The sequence below is a fragment of the Gorilla gorilla genome, chromosome 20 (assembly GCF_029281585.2).
Source record: "Gorilla gorilla gorilla isolate KB3781 chromosome 20, NHGRI_mGorGor1-v2.1_pri, whole genome shotgun sequence".
Taxonomy (NCBI): Eukaryota; Metazoa; Chordata; class Mammalia; order Primates; family Hominidae; genus Gorilla; species Gorilla gorilla.
In genome coordinates this window covers 66,478,743-66,499,696 of record NC_073244.2, presented here as the reverse complement: position 1 = coordinate 66,499,696, position 20,954 = coordinate 66,478,743, and the positions used below count along the sequence as shown (strand labels likewise).

Genomic DNA, 20,954 nt, shown 5'->3' with positions numbered 1-20,954 from the left:
CCAGTGGACATCATTTTTCCAGGCAGTCTGGGGGTGTATCCAAGAGTCTTGGCCCTGCCACAGCCCAGGCTGCCTGGCCCTGTGCAGAGAGCGGGTGGGCAGGGTTTTACAGAATCTCAGATGCTGCTCCTGGCTGTCGGAGAGCCCTCAACTCAGCGTTTCCCCAACAACACGGTGACATGGCGGAAGAACCAGGCACCTCTTGTGACCATCTGTGCTATGCCATCTACACACATGCACACGCGTGTGCACACACACACACGCACACTCATACAATCTCACACACACTCACATACACACACATACACATGCACATACAACATGCACACACACTCATACAATCTCACACACTCATACACACATGCGCACTCACACAAATCTCACACACACGCACACACAACATGCAAACACATACAATCTCACATGCACACACACACACGCACACTCATACAATCACACACACTCACATACACACACATGCACATACAACATGCACACACACTCATACAATCTCACACACTCATACACACATGTGCACTCACACACACTCACACACGCACACACAACATGCAAACACATACAATCTCACATGCACACACACGCACACACAATCTCAGACACGCACACACAACATGCACACACACTCATACAATCTCACACACTCACATACACACACGCACACACAACACTCACACACACACATATACTCACACACACTCATACACATACAAATAAACCCACAGAGAAACACACTCAAACTCACACTCACACACACCTACACACACACACCTCCCCACATACACACAGATGCATGCAAATGCAACTACAGAGAGAGAAACAAAAACACACACACAAACACGTACAGACAAAAACACACAAATATACACAGACACAAAAATACAAACATGCATACATATACACACCCAAACACATACAAACACACACACACAAGCACACACAGAAACACCCCTACAAACGCACACGCAGCTCTGCACAGAATTTGGGAACTTGTCTGAACCCACTGGGCTCGAACCTGCGATCAGGATGTCCAGGGGGTCCCTGGGGGCCGAGCACTCGGAGGACAGGTTGTGTGCACCATATGTAGCATCTGTATTGGCCCCCTTGGGAGCGGCTCACAGGGCCCAGGGGGAAGTTGGCCTGGGAGAGCCCAGCCTCGGGCTGCTGGCCAGGGCGCTGGAGGACGTCACGTGCCCCCTCCTAGTACACAGCGAATCTGTGGTAGCCGACATCAGAGCCACACTGGAGGGTCAGTCCACGCAGGGTCCTTGGGGGTCAGGAGGGAGGGCTTCCTAGACACACATGGAGGGAACAATGACCCGAAACTGGAGGAGGCGGCTCCTCACAGACACCTCAGACTCTCCTCCGGACCTCCCATCTCATTACCTCTCACGGCTTATGGGAAAATGAGCTATTTTTGAGACCCTTTATGGTATAATGTAGGTTTGCTGAGGATCTCCCCAACAGCTCTGAAAGAATGTATTATATCTTTTTTAGGTCTTCAGAGTCTAAGGTGCTTTTGGGAACATTTCTTGAAAATATTTTTGCTGACGATGTTAAGAACCTGTTGAAAGGTTATTCTTAGGAGAGATACTGGAGAAGTGGGTCTCCATATTCAAATGACCTGGAGAAACCCCAAGAGGATGATTATTCATTAGAGCAGCAAGTATTTAGCATAATGCCGTTGAACCTGACTGTATCTAGAAGACACACACACACACACACGCGTGCACACAAACCCAACCCTATGCACAACTAGTAAATAGCAAGCTCAGCTTTCATGTGGTTTTACACTTTCATGCAGATACGGAGGTGTTTGTGGAGGGGTCTCTGTGGGTTTCCTGTGAGTGCAGAGAAGGAACAGCTGTGTGTGTGTAATGGGCACTGTAATTTCTAAAAATATAACTCACTGTAAGCAAGGTATTTGAGGACACACTGCCATTACAAAATGTTCCCAAATCTGGTGGCTCACGCCTGTGATCCCAGCACTTTGAGAGGCCGAGGCGGGCGGATCATGAGGTCAGGAGATCGAGACCATCCTGGCTAACACGGTGAAACCCCATCTCTACTAAAAAAATACAAAAAATTAGCCGGGCATGGTGGCGGGCGCCTGTAGTCCCAGCTACTCGGGAGGCTGAGGCGGGAGAATGGTGTGAACCCGGGAGGCGGAGCTTGCAGTAAGCCCAGATCGCGCCACTGCACTCCAGCCTGGGCAACAGAGCGAGACTCCGTCTCAAAAAACAAACAAACAAATAAAAAGTTCCCAAATTTGCCTCTGATGATTAAACATTACTGAAGTCCTAGATCTGTGCACACTTCCCTGAAACTTAGCATCACTCAGAGTTGCCAAGAGGCACATCATGTAACCTGGGATGATTTCACAGTGCATGGTGGGCCTGAGACTAAGCTCAGGTATCTGAGCGGACTCAAATTAGGAACTTCGTCATTCTTGCACCGGAAATTATGGTTTGGATGCTCAAATATTCTAAGTCAGAGAATGGGAAAGGAAAAAAATGGAAAAATTGTGATTATATATATATATATATATATATATATATATATATATATACACACACATTTTTTTTTTTTTTTGAGACGGAGTCTTGCTCTGTCGCCCAGGCTGGAGTGCAGTGGCGCGATCTTGGCTCACTGCAAGCTCTGCCTTCCAGCTTCACGCCATTCTTCTGCCTTGGCCTCCTGGGTTGCTGGGGCTACAGGTGCCCGCCACCATGCCCGGCTAATTTTTTTGTATTTTTAGTAGAGATGGGGTTTCACTGTGTTAGCCAGGATGGTCTCGATCTCCTAATCTCATGATCTGCCCACCTTGGCCTCCCAAAGTGCTGAGATTACAGGCGTGAGCCACCACTCCCGGCCATCATCATGATATTTTTAAAAGTTAAAAATATCAACTCGTTTTCTTTTTTTTAAAAAATAGTGCAAGCTAGTAAACTACAAAAAGTTCAACATAAAATAAAAGCAACCATCGTGACTTATATTTACTGAGTTGGTGGATAAGCAAGAATTAGGACCTGGCTCTGGGTAGCTGGGAATGGAGGTGCTGTTCTCAGCATGCAAATCTACATTGACTGTTTTCAGGAGCTTTCATTGTAGAGACCTAGGGAACAGCTCCTCGTAACAGCCGCAGGGATGGTCATTCTGCCTTCCCGTTCCACTGCACATCTGTCCTGTGCAGCTGAGAGGCGAGGTTGTGGCTCATCCCATTCCCCTGCACGTCTGTCCTGTGCAGCTGAGAGGCGAGGCTGTGGCTCACTGCAGCATTATTGCACACGAGTGCTGTTCTGCCCCATAGAAGGCTCCAGACTACTCTCCACATTTAGGTCTTTTTCCTTCTATCTACCCTTTTCCAGTCAAAATGTTCATTTTGTGTTTAAGCTGTGGTGGACAGTGAACCCCCTACACACATTCCAGGGACTGGAAGCCTGCACACTGGTCATGTATCCCCTCACTTCGGGGCCTAGGTGCTGGCCGGGGATGTTAATGTTTCTGCCTGTCCAGGTAGCAGTGAGGGAGCCAAGGAGCAGTGCTGCGGGAATTCGCCAAAGCTCAGAATGTAATCATTTCCCAGGAAGCAGAGAGTCTAGCGGGAGTGAATCTTCCTGGGGCCCTGAGCGAAGACAGAGGCATCAAAGGGACCCACATCCATGATGACAGAACGCAGAACAGAAAGATTCCGTCAACAGCCACCCCGTGGGCAAGGCCCTCTTCCCTGGTGTGTTACCGGCTTCTGCTCAGTGAGACAAGTCCTGGGGGTGATAGGAGCTCGGCTGCATCACAGTCCTCCACCTGCGACCTGACGGTCTTGAGTGGCCGCTCCTCAGGGTGGGAAATGCTCTGCATGTCCCTGTGGCAGGGAAGTGCTCGGATGCACCTTGCCTATGGTCACCTCCGTGGTGCTCTGAATCCCTGACACTCCAGACTGGACCCAGCAGAAGAGAGGCTGACAGAGACTCCCTGGATCACAGAGCAGCGTGGTGACCAGAAGCAGAACAGGAGACTCATCTGTCCTCAGAAGTGACTCACCTGCAGCATGCGCCCTAGCCCACGTCCACAGTCCAGAAACAGAACCAGAGACTCCTCTGCCAGGTGAATGTCCAAGGGGCTGCTCGGGGAAAGGCGCTGAGGCTGTTCCGGGAAACACGTGAGATGCGTGTGCACCCAGATCTCCACGTGTGGCTCTTACGTGATGGGATGGAAGCTGATTGGTGCTGCTGCCCCAAGGTTGTCAGTGCCCTCGACTGGAGGACAAACACTAACCCCACCATCCCTGGATGGACAGACAGGTATAAAGACGCCGGCTATGCAAGGGTTCTGCAGGGAGCACCTGCAGTTCACCTGGTTCAACAACCCCAGTTGCCCCACAGTTGAGACCAGCCTGGTTGGTATCATGCAGGTGACTAAGCCTTAAAAAATGTTAAGACTGGGCCAGGCGCGGTGGCTCACGCCTGGAATCCCAGCACTTTGGGAGGCCGAGGTGGGTGGATCATAAGGTCAGGTGTTCAAGACCAGCCTGGCCAACATGGTGAAACCCCATCTCTACTAAAAAAAAATACAGAAATTAGCCAGGTGTGGTGGCAGGTGCCTGTAACCCCAGCTACTCAGGAGGCTGACACAGGAGAATTGCCTGAACCCAGGAGGCGGAGGTTGCAGTGAGCTGAGACTGGGCCACTGCACTCCAGCCTGGCAACAGAGTAAGACTCTGTCTCAAAAAAAAAAAAAAAAAAAAAAAAGTTAAAATTGAAGCTGGAAGCCATCATTCTCAGCAAACTAACACAGGGACAGAAAACCAAACACCACATGTTCTCACTCATCAGTGGGAGCTGAACAATGAGAACACATGGACACAGGGAAGGGAACAACACACACCAGGGCCTGTCTGGGGGTAGGAGAAGGGGAGGGAGAACATTAGGACAAATACCTAATGTGGGGCTTACACCTAGATAACAGGTTGATAGGTGCAGCAAACCACCATGGCACATGTATACCTATGTAACAAACCTGCACGTTCTGCACATATATCCCAGAACTTAAAGTAAAATAAATAAATAAGAGTACAATGTGAGAGTTTTGGGAGAACTATTAACTTTTTGGTTATCTCAAATTTAAACCTGTCAAATGATTGTCAAGTATATGAAGTATTCAAAAACTAAAAGTAAATACAGTAAAAATAAAATCAAAAGAAAGTATGAAGGAACATGGAAAAATGGACAAACCAGGAGAGTAAGTGCAAACAGGCCGGGCGCGGTGGCTCACGCCTGTAATCCCAGCACTTTGGGAGGCCGAGGCGGGCAAATCACGAGGTCAGGAGTTCGAGACCAGCCTGGCCAACAGTGTGAAACCCCATATCTACTAAAAATACAAAAATTAGCTGGGCATAGTGATACGCACCTGTAATCCCATAGACTCAGGAGACTGAGGCAGGAGAATCACTTGAACCCAGGAGGTGGAGGTTGCAGTGAGCTGAGATCGCACCGTTGCACTCCAGCCTGGGTGACAAGAGCGAAACTCCATCCCCCCGCCCCACAAAAAAAGTGCAAACAATTTTCGTCCCAAATAATTATGAAATTTGTAATTTCTCAGGGCACGTAATGTTTCTTGATAGAAAGGAAAATGAAGAGTAAAACACTCATGTGTGGAAAGTTGGTTGATTCATTTTTCCACCAGATAAATGTTGAAGCTACACTTAACTATGAAGTGTAGGAACATGGAATACTTGAATTATCTTATCAGGTCACAAGTATCATTGGTTGTAAATCACTTTTAAAAATGCTCTCTTTTGGCCAGGTGCAGTGGCTCATGCCTGTAATCTCAGCACTTTGGGAGGCCGAGGCAGGCAGATCACAAGGTCAGGAGTTTGAGACCAGCCTGACCAACATGGTGAAACCCCATCTCTACTAAAAATACAAAAAGTAGCCAGGTGTGCTGGTGGGTGCCTGTAATCTCAGTTACTCCAGAGGCTGAGGCAGGAGAATCGCTTGAACCTGGGAGGTGGAGGCTGCAGTGAGCTGAGATCGTGTCACTGTACTCCAGCCTGGGTGACAGAGAGAGACTCCAGGAAAAAAAAAAAAGCGCTCATTTTCTGTTATTTTTGAGAGGATGGTGTGGAAGCAAAATTAAAATCATTTCTGGCTTGCATAGTTTCCCTTTAGCATCAGTTGACTCTGTGTCGTAACCATCCTGTGTGCAGAGGCTCAGAGAGAAGACACGTTTTGGTCTTTCACTTTTACCCTGCTTATCAAAACGAGATTGCTGCAGGACCAACCTAGCTGTAGAATATGCAATAGTAAGGGTAGGGCCGTCATGCAAATAGCCAGGCTGGGAGTGTGCCTGCCATTCACCCTCACATCCACTAACCAGCATTTGTCTCTTAGCCCACATATCCCAGACAGTGGAGGAAGCATGATCCTCCCTTTGGCCCAGGGAGACAGAAAAACTATTTCTGGGTAACATCAGAGGATCTCTGATGTTTGCTCCACGCTCTGCTCCCTGGAAGGGTTGGGTGTCCTCATCACTTACCAGACCTGAGTTGCTGATACCTCCTCCTATGGACAGGATCCTTGGAGGGTTGCATTGAGTTCCAGAGGTTAATCAGACTCAGTCCTGCCTCAAAAATCTCATAGTCCCATCCTGGCCAACATGGTGGAACCCTGTCTCTCCTAAAAATGCAAAAATTAGCGGGTTTGGTGGCACGCACCTGTAGTCCCAGCTACTCGGGAGGCTGAGGCAAGAGAATCTCTTGAACCTGGGAGGCGGAGATTGCAGTGAGCCGAGGTCACACCACTGCACTCCAGCCTGGCAACGACAACAACAAAAAAAACTCACAGTCCACACATGAAAGACCAGTGGGGATCAGGCCATAAAAACTCAGCCTACTGGGCACAGACACTGTGAGTCAGTCAACCTCCTCACTTAGCCTATGAGATAAAGACGTGTGTATGAAGGTGGATGTCTGCATTGAGGTGCTCAAGAAATGGAGATAATTACCAGGTGAAGAAACAGCATGTGACAATTCCGTGAGCCAATGACAGCTCGTTGCAGGCAGCAGTTTGTGAATTGCTCTGGGTAGGTGCCAATTCAAGTAGAAAGAAACAGAATAAAGGCTCAGAGGAAGACGTCATCAGAAAGCAGCTTCCAGAGCATGTTCTGTGCGGAGAATGGATGTGTGCTTTCTCTCCATGTGAAACCAGGGGACGAGAAAAGGTGCAAATAGGAGGTTGTCATGAGCGTCCGTGTGAAGAGACCACCAAACAGGCTTTGTGTGAGCAACAAGGCTGTTTATTTCACCTGGGTGCAGGCGGGCTGAGTCTGAAAAGAGAGTCAGCAAAGGGTGGTGGGATTATCATTAGTTCTTATAGGTTTGAGATGGGCGTACATTCTCAAGGGCGGGGAGAATATTACAAAGTACCTTCTTAAGGGCATGGGGGGGGAGGATCTTACAAAGTACCTTCTTAAGGGTGGGGTGGGGTGGCAGGGGGGGGAAATATTACAAAGTATCTTCTTTTTTTTTTTGAGACGGAGTTTTGCTCTGTCGCCCAGGCTGGAGTGCAGTGGCGCGATCTCAGCTCCCTGCAAGCTTTGCCTTCCAGGTTCACGCCATTCTCCTGCCTCAGCCTCCCAAGTGGCTGGGACTATAGGCGCCCACCACCACGCCCAGCTAATTGTTTTGTATTTTTTTAGTAGAGACGGGGTTTCACTGTGTTAGCCAGGATGGTCACGATCTCCTGACCTCGTGATCCGCCTGCCTCGGCCCCCCAAAGTGCTGGGATTACAGGCGTGAGCCACCGCGCCTGTCCTCAAAGTACCTTCTTAAGGGGAGGGGAGAATATTACAAAGTACCTTCTTAAGGTGGGCGAGGGGGGCAGGGGGGCGGGGGGTAAGGGGGGCGAGGAATATTACAAAGTACCTTCTTGGGTGGGGGGAGAATATATCATATCTGTTAGCGTGGGGCGGGAACAAATCACAATGGTGGAATGTCATCAGTTAAGGCTATTTTCACTTCTTTTGTGAATCTTCAGTTGCTTCAGGCCATCTGGATGTGTACGTGCAGGTCACAGGGGATATGATGGCTTAGCTTGGGCTCAGAGGCCTGACAGAGGTGACCTCCTCAAAGTTTGGGAGAAAATCTCTATGGCAGAAATTTGCATGAGGATAAGAGGTGATAAGACACTCCACAAGAGAATTCTGCTTGTTCCCCGCATCTAGTAAGATAAAGACATCTCACCATTGATGTTAAATATTATCGTTTTGTTACATTAGGTCTCTTCCAGGAGCCTGCACTGCATGAGAAAATAGGCTCTGCGTCTTCAAATTTGCACCTTTAATCTAGAACAGCTAGAACTTCCTCTGACAAGGAAAACATTTTGTGTTCATGCTATTCTCTCCCATAGCCAGCAGCCATACGTGGCTCTGAGAACTCAGATTGTGGCCATGTGGCTGAGGAACTGAATTTTAAACTTCATGGAATTTGATCTATTCTAATTCTAAGTTAAAAAGCCATATTTGGCTAGTGCTACCATATTAGATGACTCAGATACAGAATACACTTCATCTCTGCAAAATTTTGTTGAGTAACAGCAAAGACATGGAATCAACCCAAATGCCCATCAATGATAGACTGGATAAAAATAAAGTTGTACATATACACCACGGAATACTACGCAGTCATAAAAAGGAATGAGATCATATCATTTGCAGAGACATGAATGAAGCTGGAAGACATTATCCTCAGCAAACTAATGCAGGAACAGAAAACCAGACACCGCATGTTTTCACTTATAAGTGGAAGCTGAACAATGAGAACACATGGACACAGGGAGGGGAACACATTCACTGGGGCCTGCCAGAGGAGGGCCGGGGGTATGGAGAGCATTAGGGAAGAGAGCTAATGCCTGCTGGACTTAATACCTAGGTGACAGGTTGATAGGTGCAGCAAACCACCATGGCACACGTTTACCTATGTAACAAACCTGCACACCCTGAGCATGTACCCCAGAACTTTAAAAAAAATTTTTTTTAAAAACCTTATTGAGTAATTTAGAGATTAAACTGGCTGAGCATATACATCGGCTTTCTAGAAGCATGTCTGTAGAGTTTCAGAATAACTCAGATGATATTAATGAGATGTCCAGGATGAGTGTGTGGGTAGAGTCAAATCACCTTAAATGGTTGGATGCTCAAAATAGAATTGTAGAATGGCTAGTTGTCTGTTCAGCAGTGCTGGAATTTTAAGATAATCCCACAAGCATTCAGACACTGCTGTTGCCAGCTTCGAGGTGTCAAGATGGTACCAGAAGGAGGAAGAATGTCCGTGGAAAAAAAATCTTCCTAGGAATAGATCCAGGTCCTTGCGTATTAATGCCTTTTGTGCCAAAGACTGGGGGCAGCTCTGGCCTCAGCCTGGGCTTGGTGGACAGTGATGTAGATACTAGGCTCCTCCGAGAGGTAGTGGGGACACTGGGAGGCAGGAGGGAATCCTGTCTGTGAGAGGGCCTGGTGGTTTAACTGGGCATATATGATCTCCTGTGTCTCTTCTACTGCAGGCTCCTGAGAGGATGAAGGTGAAAAGAGGAGCATATTTAGTGGCTGAAGGCAGGGGCACTGGGAATGGGAGGGGATGAAGCTGTGGTGATGGTTTCGGCTGGGAGAACTCACCTCTTCATCTGTCCGTTGGCCTTCCATGGGCTCTGTGTTTGCCATGGTGGTGTCTGTGGGGTGAAAAAGAAAGTCTTCCAGATCTCCACATCAGAGGTGGCAATACCAAGACCAAAACAAGGCAAGGGCGTGCCTGAGGCTGCAGCGTGATCCAGCCTCCCCCACTAAATTCAGAGAACCACCCATCAGCAACCCTGGGGCAATCTTGACTGCCCCAGGACCGCTCCGATAGATGGCCCCCATCCTTCTGCCTCTCTCATGGACCATCTCCTGCAGGTCAGTGGCCTCCCCAGAGGTGAGGTGGAGGTAGGGGAGGGGTTGGGGTGATTGGTCAGTGAAGGGAAGAAGCAGGGTTTCTCCATCAAGAACCTCAATGGAGGCCGGGCACACTGGCTCATGCCTGTAATCCCAGCACTTTGGGAGGCCGAGTCAGGCGGATCATGAGGTCAGGAGATAAAGACCATCCGGGCTAACATGGCAAAATTCCGTCTCTACTAAAAATACAAAAAATTAGCCGGGCGTGGTGGTGGGCGCCTGTAGTCCCAGCTAATCGGGAGGCTGAGGTGGAAGAATGGCGTGAGCCCAGGAGGCAGAGCTTGCAGTGAGCCGAGATTGCGCCACTGCACTCCAGCCTGGGTGACAGAGCGAGCCTCCGTCTCAAAAAAAAAAAAAAAAAGAACCTCAGCGGAAACACAGATCAACCCACAGGACGTGAATAGCCCCCCCGTGCCCCAGTCACATCCCCACGGGGCTCACATGATACTGTCCTCCCCTCCCTGACACTTACGATATTTTATGTAACACCAGAAACCAATAAAAGCAGAGAGGCAAATGCCAATGGAGATGATGGCTACTGAGAGTCCAGTGAGCATATGCAGGTTGCTGGACTGTCCTTGAGGGTGATGTGTGTCTGTCAAGAAGCAAATGATAAACCCTCTCATTGACTGGTTGCCTGTTTTGTGCCAATACATACTGAACACACAACATGCTTTATCTGAAGCTCTTCCAAGATCCCTACACCCGAACAGTTACTTTCTCCATTTTCCATCACTTACAAAAAATTCCAAGAGAAGTGAAGACATGTGTCCAAATCAAAGGGCCAGTAAGAGAGATGCAGAGGCCTGGTGCGGTGATTCACACCTGTAATCCCAGCACTTTGGGAGGCAGAGGTGGGCAGATCACCTGAGGTCAGGAGTTAGAGACCAGCCTGGCCAACATGGCAAAACTCCGTCTCCACTAAAAACACAAAAATTAGCCAGGCATGATGGTACACGCCTGTGATCCCAGCTACTCAGAAGGCTGAGGCAGGACAATCGCTTGAACCCAGGAGGCAGAGGTTGTAGTAAGACGAGATTGTACACAGGGTGGGTGACAGAGCAAGACTCCATCTCAAAAAAGAAAAAAAAGAAAAAAAAAAGGAGAGACATGGAGGTCTGAACCCAGGCCTACCAGGCTCCAGTGTTCCTCCCCTCCCACTTCCTCATGAGACAAGACAGTTTGTTTTTGCATGACAAAGGAAACCCTCTGCATGTACCATAGCTGAATACCATTTCCCTTGTCCCTTCTCAGCCCAGGACAAATGCACTTTCTGAGAATGGAGATAGAGGTGGCCAGAGGATGACTCTCATGCCGGTTTCTGAGAATTGAACTTGCTCCAAACAATGTTGGTGCTTTTCTGAGCAATGAGTAAGAGCAGGTGGGTGGAGGATTCGGGAGAGAAAAAGGGGAGGGGGCACAGGCTATGTCACATAGGAGCATACCCTCCGTACCAGGACCCATGCTGAGAGGTGGTGGGAGGACTTCCACATGTGTGGACACATCTCATCACTCTCTCATCCATGATATAGTCCTTGAAAGAGAAAAGACTGTAGCCAGCCGTACTCTTGGGCTCAATTCTAGACATGTCTGCTACTTCTAGACATTCAACTTGGGAAGCTTTTCTTTCTTCTCTTTCCTACTTTTTTTTTTTTTTTCCATAAGGAGGGAGGCATCATTAGCCCAATATTCTATCCAACAACTTGGATGCTTTGGCCAGGTGCCGTGGCTCATGCCTGTAATCCCAGCACTTTGGGAGGCAGAGACAGGCTGATCACTGGAGTTCAGGAGTTCGAAACCAGCCTGACCAACATAGGGAAACCTGTCTCTACTAAAAATACAAAAATTAGCCAGGCGTGGTGGCAGGCGCCTGTAATCCCAGCTACTTGGGAGGCTGAGGCAGGAGAATCACTTGAAACTGGGACATTGCAGTAAGCCAGTTTCATACCACTGCACTCCAGCCTGGGCAACACAGAGAGACTCTGGCTCAAACAAAAAGAAGAAAACAAAAGAAAAAAGAAAAGAAAAGAAAACGGATGCTTTCCAAGATGAGTGACCATAACTAGCAGAGCCATCCATTGAGCGCAAGTCTCTGATTATAATCTTTTCTCTTTCAGGGACTATGTCTCGTTCCCCCATAAGGCTCCCTGCTGAGTTGCTACTTCTCTGATAGCCCAAGTATGAGTTGCCATCAATGGAATCAGAGGCTCAGAGAGAAATGAGCGTGCCCCAGGTCATGCACTGAGAAATACTGGAACAAGTTTCCGAACTCTCCCTCTTAGTGACTCCAGCTCTGAGCCTCTCCTGAATCCACCTGCTCAACTCCTTCTCCAGCCCCAGCCCATCTAAGCTGCCATGAGTGTCCTCTAAAAGGATGTCACAGCCCCACCGGGCTCCTGGCTTCCACTCCTGCCTCCCTGCAATAAACACTATTCACATCGGCCGATTGCTATCTCTAAAATAGAATGTGGATCATGACATGTTTCTGACTAAAACCTTTGTCTTTGGCCAGGCACAGTGGCTCATGCGTGTAATCCCAGCACTTTGGGAGGTCAAGGTGGGTGGATTACCTGAAGTCAGGAGTTCAAGACCAGCCTGGCCAACATGGTGAAACCCTGTCTCTACTAAAAATACAAAAATTAGCCAGGCTTGGTGGCGGGCCCCTGTAATCCCAGCTACTCAGGAGGCGGAGGCAGGAGAATCGCTTGAACCCAGGAGGCGGAGGTTGCAGTGAGCCAAGATCACGCCATTGCACTCCAGCCTGGGCAACAGAGCAAGACTCTGTCTCAAAAAAAAAAAAAAAAAAAACGGCTGGGCACAGTGGCTCACACCTGTAATCCCAGCACTTTGGGAGGCCAAGGCAGGCGGATCACGAGGTCAGGAGATCGAGACCATCCTGGCTAACATGGTGAAACCTGGTCTCTACTAAAAATACAAAAATTAGTCGGGTATGGTGGTGGATGCCTATAATCTCAGCTACTCGGGAGGCTGAGACAGGAGAATCACTTGAACCCGGGAGGCAGAGGTTGCAGTGAGCTGAGATCACGCCACTGCACTCCAGCCTGGAGACAGAGTAAGACTCTGAAAAAAAAACAAAACAAAACCTATCTTCACCTCTTTATTGGAATAAAATCCAAACTCTTTACTGTTGCTTAGAAACCCTCACTTGGTAGCACCAACAGGCTGGCTCTAGTCAATAAGAACTTTACTGTACATTTTAAAATAAAAAGCATAATTGGGGCCAGGCACGGTGGCTCACACCTGTACTCCTAAGACTTTGGGAGACTGAGGCGGGCAGATCACCTGAGCTCAGGAGTTTGAGACCAGCCTGGACAAATGTTGAAACACTGTCTCTACTAAAATACAAAAAGTTAGCCAGGCATGGTGGCGTATACCTGTAATCCCAGCTACTTGGGAGGCTGAGGCAGGAGAACTGCTTGAACCCAGGAGACAGGGGTTGCAGTGAGCGGAAAGCGCACCAGTGCACTCCAGTCTGGGTGACAGAGCAAGACTCCATCTCAAAAAAAAAAAAAATCTTAATTAAATTGTTTGTAACTCAAAGAATAAATGCTTGAGGGGATGGATGCCTTAACCTCCATGATGTGCTTATTTCACATTTCATGCCTGTATCAAAACATCTCATGCGCCTGATAAATATACACACCTACTAGGTACCCACAAAAATTAAACATTTTAAAAATGAGAAACGTTCACACGAGTTGGTCCCTGTCCTCCTCTCTCAGCTCCACCCCTCTCCCCCGACATGTCAGCCTCACTGGTGCTGTGAACACACACAAGCCGTTGCCATGTTGAATTTTTTTTTTTTTTTTGAGACGGAGTCTCGTCCTGTCACCCAAGCTGGAGTGCAGTGGCATAATCTCGGCTCACTGCAACTTCCGCCTCCCGGGTTCAAACAATTCTCCTGCCTCAGCCTCCGGAGGAGCTGGGACCACAGGCATGCACCACTACGCCCAGCTAATTTTTGTATTTTTAGTAGAGACAGGGTTTTACCACGCTGACCAGGAACAGCTCGATCTCTTGACCTTGTGATCTGCCCGCCTCAGCCTCCCAAAGTGCTGGGATTACAGTTGTGAGCCCCGTGCCCAGCCCTGCCATGTTGAGTTTATGGCACCACTGTTTACCTGCTGGGAACGTCCTTCCATCAATCCTTCCAACACTGGCTGTCCTTGTCATCAGGATCACACCTTAAATGTCACTTCCTTGAGTGACATAGAGTCTTCCCTTCCACCTGCTCTAAAGGATCCACTTAAGCTTTCTCTGTCACATGACTCTATCTTAATGAATACAAAATTAATGGATCTGAATAAATCAGTTCACACGTTTATTCATTATAACTTTTCTCCTCCCTGCACACACCACTGGAACACAGGAACTGTTGAATATGTCATAGGACATTAGAAGATGGACAATAAGGCTGGGCGTGGAGATGGAGCGAGACTCTGTCTCAAAAAAGTAAAATAAAGCCAGATGCAGTGGCTCACACCTGTAATCCCAGCACTTTGGGAGGCCAAGGCGGACAGATCACTTGAGGTCAGGAGTTTGACACCAGCCTGGGCAACATGGCGAAACCCTGACTCTACTAAAAATACAAAAATTAGCTGGGTGTGGTGGTGGGCACCTGTAATCCCAGCTACTCGGGAGGCTGAGGCAGGAAAATCGCTGGAACCCAGGAGGCAGAGGTTGCAGTGAGCTGAGATTGTGCCACTGCACTCCAGCCCGGGTGACAGAGTGAGACTCTGTCTCAAAAAAAAAAAACAACAAAAAAAGATAGACAGTGAATATCGAATATGGTCTTTTAAATCCTTCCCATCTTCCAGCATTTTCATGTTCACAGACCTCCCTGGAGGAATGAGAAGCATTGCTTTTCAGCAAGGGTCAGGTGACTCTGACCTCTTCCTCCCCTGTGGATGAGGCCTCAGTCCCAAAGCGTCTGAGGCTGAAAGGCCTTACAGATCCCCGCACTGACCACAGTCTCAGATGTGGATGGGGAATGTGGGGACCTGGGAGGGGCTGCCTAGCCCAGGGTCACAGAGCTGGGAGGTGGCACAGCTTTCACTCACACAGGGGCCTTCCGTCTCCCCAGGGACTCAGACACTAGGATAAGAGTTATTTGCTTACCAGATTCAGGGGTGGATTCCGTGAATGACAGAGGAGTACTCTTAGTGTTTCCTAGGAAAAAAAAAGGCAGAGAAGGGGTGAGCAAGCGTCATTGATTGCCCCATTAAAGTAGGACCATTTTCTTTTCTTTCCTTTCCTTTCCTTCTTTCTTTTCTTTTCTTTTCTTTTTTGAGATGGAGTCTCGCTCTGTCGCCCAGGCTGGAGTGCAGTGGTGCCATCTTGTCTCACGGCAACCTCCGCCTCCCGGGTTCAAGCGATTCTCCTGCCTCAGCCTCCCGAGCATTAGCACCATTTTCTTTGGAGGGTTGGTCCCTGCACACCCCCTACTCTGTCATCCACCTAAAGACTAATGGGGGCCCTGGGGTCTCTTCCTTGGAATCTCTGGGGGACAATTCCTTCCCTGGGATGGGAAGGTGATAAGGAGAAGCATGGTGATGTCAACAGACATTGTCTCCCATCGGGATGATAAATCTCCACGTTCCCCAGCAGGGAGATCTCTCTGTGTTGAGGGGTCAGGAGGGGCTTTGGAGAAATGGAAAAGGGTGAGGGGCTGAGGCAACCTCTGATCTCGACAAACTACATCTGGCCTCACCTCCCCCTGTGTTTGTCCTGACCTCTTTCTTCATACAGAAGGTGGCAGAGGGTGTGGAGCTGCCCCGTCTTACCACCCTACACCCCACCATGTGTAGGGTGACAGCCCCACCATGCTCAGCTTCTTTTTTCCTGTGTGTATTTGTCACTGTTTCATTTTATCCAGAGTACCTAATACCCCTGTGTGCCCAGCGGGACGCCCCTCAGGTGTGGCTCTGTGATCCAGCGGGCACCAGAGCATGCAGCAGGCATGGGCTCCTCACCTGTGGCGTAAAGTTGCAGCGGGTCACTGGGGGCTGACCACTCATAGGGAGAGTCATTGAAGGAGCCGTAGCATCTATAGGTCCCGCCAGGGACTGGCATTGCGGGGCCCACAGAAAAGTTGGCCTGGAATGCTCCCCTATGTCTCTGCCCTCCACTGAGCCACTGTCCATGAGCAACCCCGTCTCTGAACAGATGGTACTGGTCAAATGAGATTTCAGAGCTGCAGAAGAGGGTCAACTTCTCTCCCAGCCTCATCATGGGGCCCACCTGGGTGGAGAGAGAAGGTTTTTTGTACTTTCCTAGGAGAAAAAGAGGCTGATTTTAGAACACACTCCCGAGTGTATGAACAAAGTAATCTCTCTCCCTCTTTTTTTTTTTTTTTTTCTCCTTTGAGACAGATTTTCACTCGTCTCCTAGGCTGGAGTGCAGTAGCGCGATCTCGGCTCACTGCAACCTCAGCATCCCGGGTTCAAGTGATTCTCCTGCCTTAGCCTCCTGAGTAGCTGGGATTAGAGGCACGAACAACCATGCCCAGCTAATTTTTGTATTTTTAGTACAGACAGGGTTTCACCATCTTGGTCAGGCTGGTCTTGAACTCCTGACCTTGTGATCCGCCCACCTCAGCCTCCCAAAGTGCTGGGATTACAGGCGTGAGCCACAGCGCCCGGCCTCGCTGTTCTTATCTTGGCAGCAGATTCTGAATGTTGGCTGGTGCCCCTGTCAATCTCATGTTCATCTCTAGGGTCCTGAGTCAGCCTATGTCTGTGTCTTTTTACTTCCTCTGCATTTCTTTGATTCTGCTTTTGACTGAGTCCCTGTGGTTTACCGCCCCTAGAAGCCATATGAGATGTGGGGTTCTCCTGGAAAATGGGAATTACTCTGTGCTTTGAGAACCTTCAGAAAACATAGTTCTGGCCTTGAGTTCTCTGACATGGGGCTACAGGGTTATGAGCCTTACTATTTTTCAATTGTGTGTGTTGAAAAATATAAGAATCTCAGGAGGATCAGAAGGAACCTCACAGGCTCCCACTGCAGGGAACAACTGGCTGTACCCCCAAGCCCAAGGAGTTAGATGTGACTACTTGTTGGGGAGGGTGGAAGTGACCCCTCCTGCCTCTTTAAGCAGTAAGACATGTTAAACCCCTTTGCTGAGCACTTTTTCTCAGTCCCTCTCTTCCTTTATTTCTCTTCCTCTACTGAGGTTTGATTAACAACCGCATTACATGAAGCTCCCATGGCACCAACAGACCACGGATGGTCCAGCCACACTCACCTGTGATTACAATGTCCAGGGAGTCACTGGGAGCCGACCACTCATAGCGGGAGTGACTGAAACAACCACAGCACCTGTAGGCTCCTGCATGGGCAGGCGTTATAGGACCCATGGAAAAGACAGCCTCGACGTAATGGATCCCAGCCTCCATCCCCTGGTCAAGCTGCTGGGAATGCTGTATGTGCCCCTCTTTGTATAAGATAAATTCATCAAAGGCCAGTTCTGAGTGACAGCGCAGGCTCACCCTGGCTCCTGCGTGCACCAGGGAGCTTGGGTGCGCTGAGATGGAGGGTTTTGTGAACAAGCCTGAGAGCAGAGACAGAGGAGTTCACATGAGTCTCCTTCCTCACCCCTCGCCTGAGACCGCAGGGTGAAGCTGTCCCTCATCACCCCCAAAGCCCGTCTGCGTTCTTCCTGTTTGTGTGCGTGCATGTTCTTTCTGCGTGGATCCCCATTGTCTGGCTTGAAACCATATGAGATGTGGGGTTCTCCTGGAAAATGGGAATTACTCTGTGCTTTGAGAACCTTCAGAAAACACACTGCTGGACTTAGGTTCCCTGGCATGGGACTGTGAGGTTATGAGCCTCACTGTTTTTCAACTCTGTGTGTTGAGAAATACAAGAATCTCTGGAGGATCAGAAGAAATCTCACAGGCTCACACTGAAGGAAACAACTGGTTTTGCCCCAAAACCCAAGAGGTTAGACGTGACTACTTGTTGGGGAGGGTGGAAGTGACTCCTTTTCCCTATTTAGGCAGAAGGACACGGTAAACTCCTTTCCTGGGCAGCCCCTCACAGTCCTAATCTCCATTCAGATCCTCCAGGAGCTTTCGTAGCCTGGATCTCCCTGCCTCACCCCAACCTGCTTTCCCCGCTCTCTTGGTGGAAAGACCCAATCTCTTCTCTGTTCCTTCTGAGCTCCTTGAATGCGAGACTGCCAAATTAAAATACATGCATTGTCAATGTTGTAAAATGGTTGTACAGCAAAACTGAAATGTTTATTCTGTCATTTTCAAAGTTACAAATTAATGACTTGCAAATTGAGAACTATTTTCTAGTTCTTAAATTTTTCTCCCATGCTTCAAGAAGTTAACAACAAAAACTGATTTTGCATTATTAACACAGAACCAACTGTGAAAATCCTGGTTCTTGATGTTTTCTCTGAAATCCTTCCTTGACTCATGGTTCAAGGCACAGATCTCTATCTTTCTCTTCCAGAAAACTCTACTCTCTCTCTCTCTATGTGTATATTTACATACGTATATAAAATATGAATAACTCCACACTCTCCCTTCCCTGCTTTATAGGATGGGCAGGGGCGACTCCACAGGATGAGTTTCTAACTCTCCGTGAGACACTCCACATCCATGAGAGAGAAGGGATGAGTGTCACGAGACTGGGAAGGAGGAGGAGAGGAATGGGTGCATTTCCCAATCCATGTCCCACTGAGCCACTGGACTCATCTCCCGAGGGAATTGTCACTTCCCCAAGCCTCTGGCTCCTTCGAGGCAGAGTAACGACTTCCCCGAGGGAAACACTGGTGCTGGGGTCAGGCAACATGGCTCCTCCCTGGATCCACCCTGCTGCAGTTGGTACCAGCACCCTGCGTCTGCTACTCCCCAGGCAGATTCTCCTGCTGCTCGGCTTCCTCCCTCCTCCTCCACCTGGGTGCCTGATTCCTCACAGGAAATGCCCTCTCTTTAAATTCCCAGGATGGCTTCTGTGTCCACGGTTAGTGCATGACTAGGAATCCCACAACAACTCTCTGGCTCCATTGGGTGTGGACTCTGGGCAGGTCCATCTGGACACCGGTTGGACGTGGGGTGGGCTGGACTTCTCCTACCTGTGACGATGATCTTCAGGGAGTTGCTCTCAGCTGACCACTTTGAGGTGTGCTTGTAAATTCCAGCACATCTGTAGGTCCCTGCGTGTCCTGGGGTCACAGGGCTGATGGTGATGTTGTTGGAAAGGCCAGTGTGCAACTCATGGCTTCGGGTCCCAGTTGTTTGGAATATTGTCCATATGACAAACCGAAGATGGGAATGACAGGAGAGAGTCACACGTCCTCCTAGGGGAACCACAGGGCTCGGCCAGGCTGACAGGGAGAACTTGTCCTGAGCACCTGGAAGAGAAGGAGGCACTGCCTAGAGAGGGAAATGTGGAGCCCCCCGTCTCCCGCTGTCCTTGGGGGCATTTCCTTCTTTACATTGTTCTGGTTTGCCCTGTAACGTGGGGTCCCCTGATGCCCTGGGATACCTGGTCGCAAGCCAGGGACACAGCCACCCCAGAGTGGACATGGAAGGTCTCCCCAGAACAGAATTCTACTAAGCATGATGATACAATATTGAGCCAAGTTGCTCTTAGTTCTTGTCTACAACAGAAATCTGTGCATGGAGGAGAAGGAGGAATCTACCAGATTCAAGCAATACAAAAAACATATCAACTCATTTAACAATTCCCAACACAAGTGCCCAGCATGGGTCCATGCCTCCTGACAGAGAGTACTCCTACCCACCCCCAGACACGCTGGATTCTGAGCATCACAGGCTCCTTCAGGAGATTGGATGAGCCTGAGGGGCTGCCTATGGAGGGTTTCTAGAACAAAATGGAGCCTGGGGTCCTCAGGGAACTCCCTTCCTGTGTTCCCAGTGCTCACTGCAAAGCCCGCCCCATGTCATCTGCATCAGCCTGACTTCGTGTCCACCCTCCCTGCCTGGAGAATCGTTTGTGTTTGGCCAACACAGCATCCTAGGACTGGGATAGGACTCACCCACATGTGTGCAGATCTTCTGGTTCAGGCAGAATCCTGGGCAAAAAAAAAAAAAAAGAGAGGAGAGAAAAATAGCTTGTCTTCATGTGAATCCTGCCCTCCCTGTAACTGGGTTTGTCAGCTCAGCCTGGACTCAGAGGGTGGATGAACCTGGCTTCCCACCACCAGACCTGGGTTGTGGAGAGGCCAGGTCTTCAAGAGAGCATTTTCCATCCCAACCGTGTCCTCCTTTCCCTTCCAGGACTTACCCAGACACAGGACGGTGATCAGTTTGGGGGCCATGGTGCCACTTCTATTGGGTAGGACACAGGGGTTGAGCTAAATTGGAAAATGAACAGGATGTGGTAACCATGGTTCCAGTTTCAGTTTGCAGAGTTTAGAGAGTGTCCACCACACAGGAAGGTGACCACCTCTCACCCTAAACATAGTGGGTGACACAGGAAACTTGCAGACGGTATTCTTGGTTCAACAGAGCCCCTAACAAAGGCCTGACTTGAACCCCAGCACCGACCAATCCATAATGTCTATATTTCAAATTTAATTTTTCTATGTGCAAAAGTGTAGAATTGTATCTTAATATCTTATTGCCTTTTTTGAGAACTATGCATGATTCGATTTCTGTGATGCAACGTTCTCCACCAAATTAAAATAGATGCATTGTCAGCGTTGTAAAATGGTTGTACAGTAAAACTGAAATGTTTATCCTGTTATTTTCAAAGTTGCAAATTAATTACTTGCAAATTAAGAACAATTTTCAAGTTCTTCAATTTTTCTCCTATGCTTCAAGAAGTTAACACCAAGAAAAATTGATTTTGCATTATTAACACAGAAGCGAGCGTGAAAATCCTGGTTCTTGATGTTTTCTCTGAAATCCTTCCTTGACACACAGTTCAAGACACAGATCTCTATTTTTCTC

General features: G+C 48.8%; 1 protein-coding gene across 1 annotated transcript; it reads right to left on the bottom strand.

Moving 5' to 3' along the window:
• Nucleotides 1-9,387: 9,387 nt before the first annotated feature.
• LOC109024094 (putative killer cell immunoglobulin-like receptor-like protein KIR3DX1) lies at nt 9,388-20,320 on the bottom strand. The gene is made up of 9 exons (XM_031003968.2): nt 20,287-20,320; nt 20,039-20,074; nt 19,112-19,390; nt 17,270-17,575; nt 15,996-16,295; nt 15,142-15,192; nt 10,475-10,597; nt 9,688-9,740; nt 9,388-9,579 (listed from the first exon to the last, which is right to left on the bottom strand). Exons 1-9 carry the CDS (start codon nt 20,318-20,320, stop codon nt 9,388-9,390), a joined length of 1,374 nt encoding a protein of 457 aa, XP_030859828.2.
• Nucleotides 20,321-20,954: the final 634 nt, after the last annotated feature.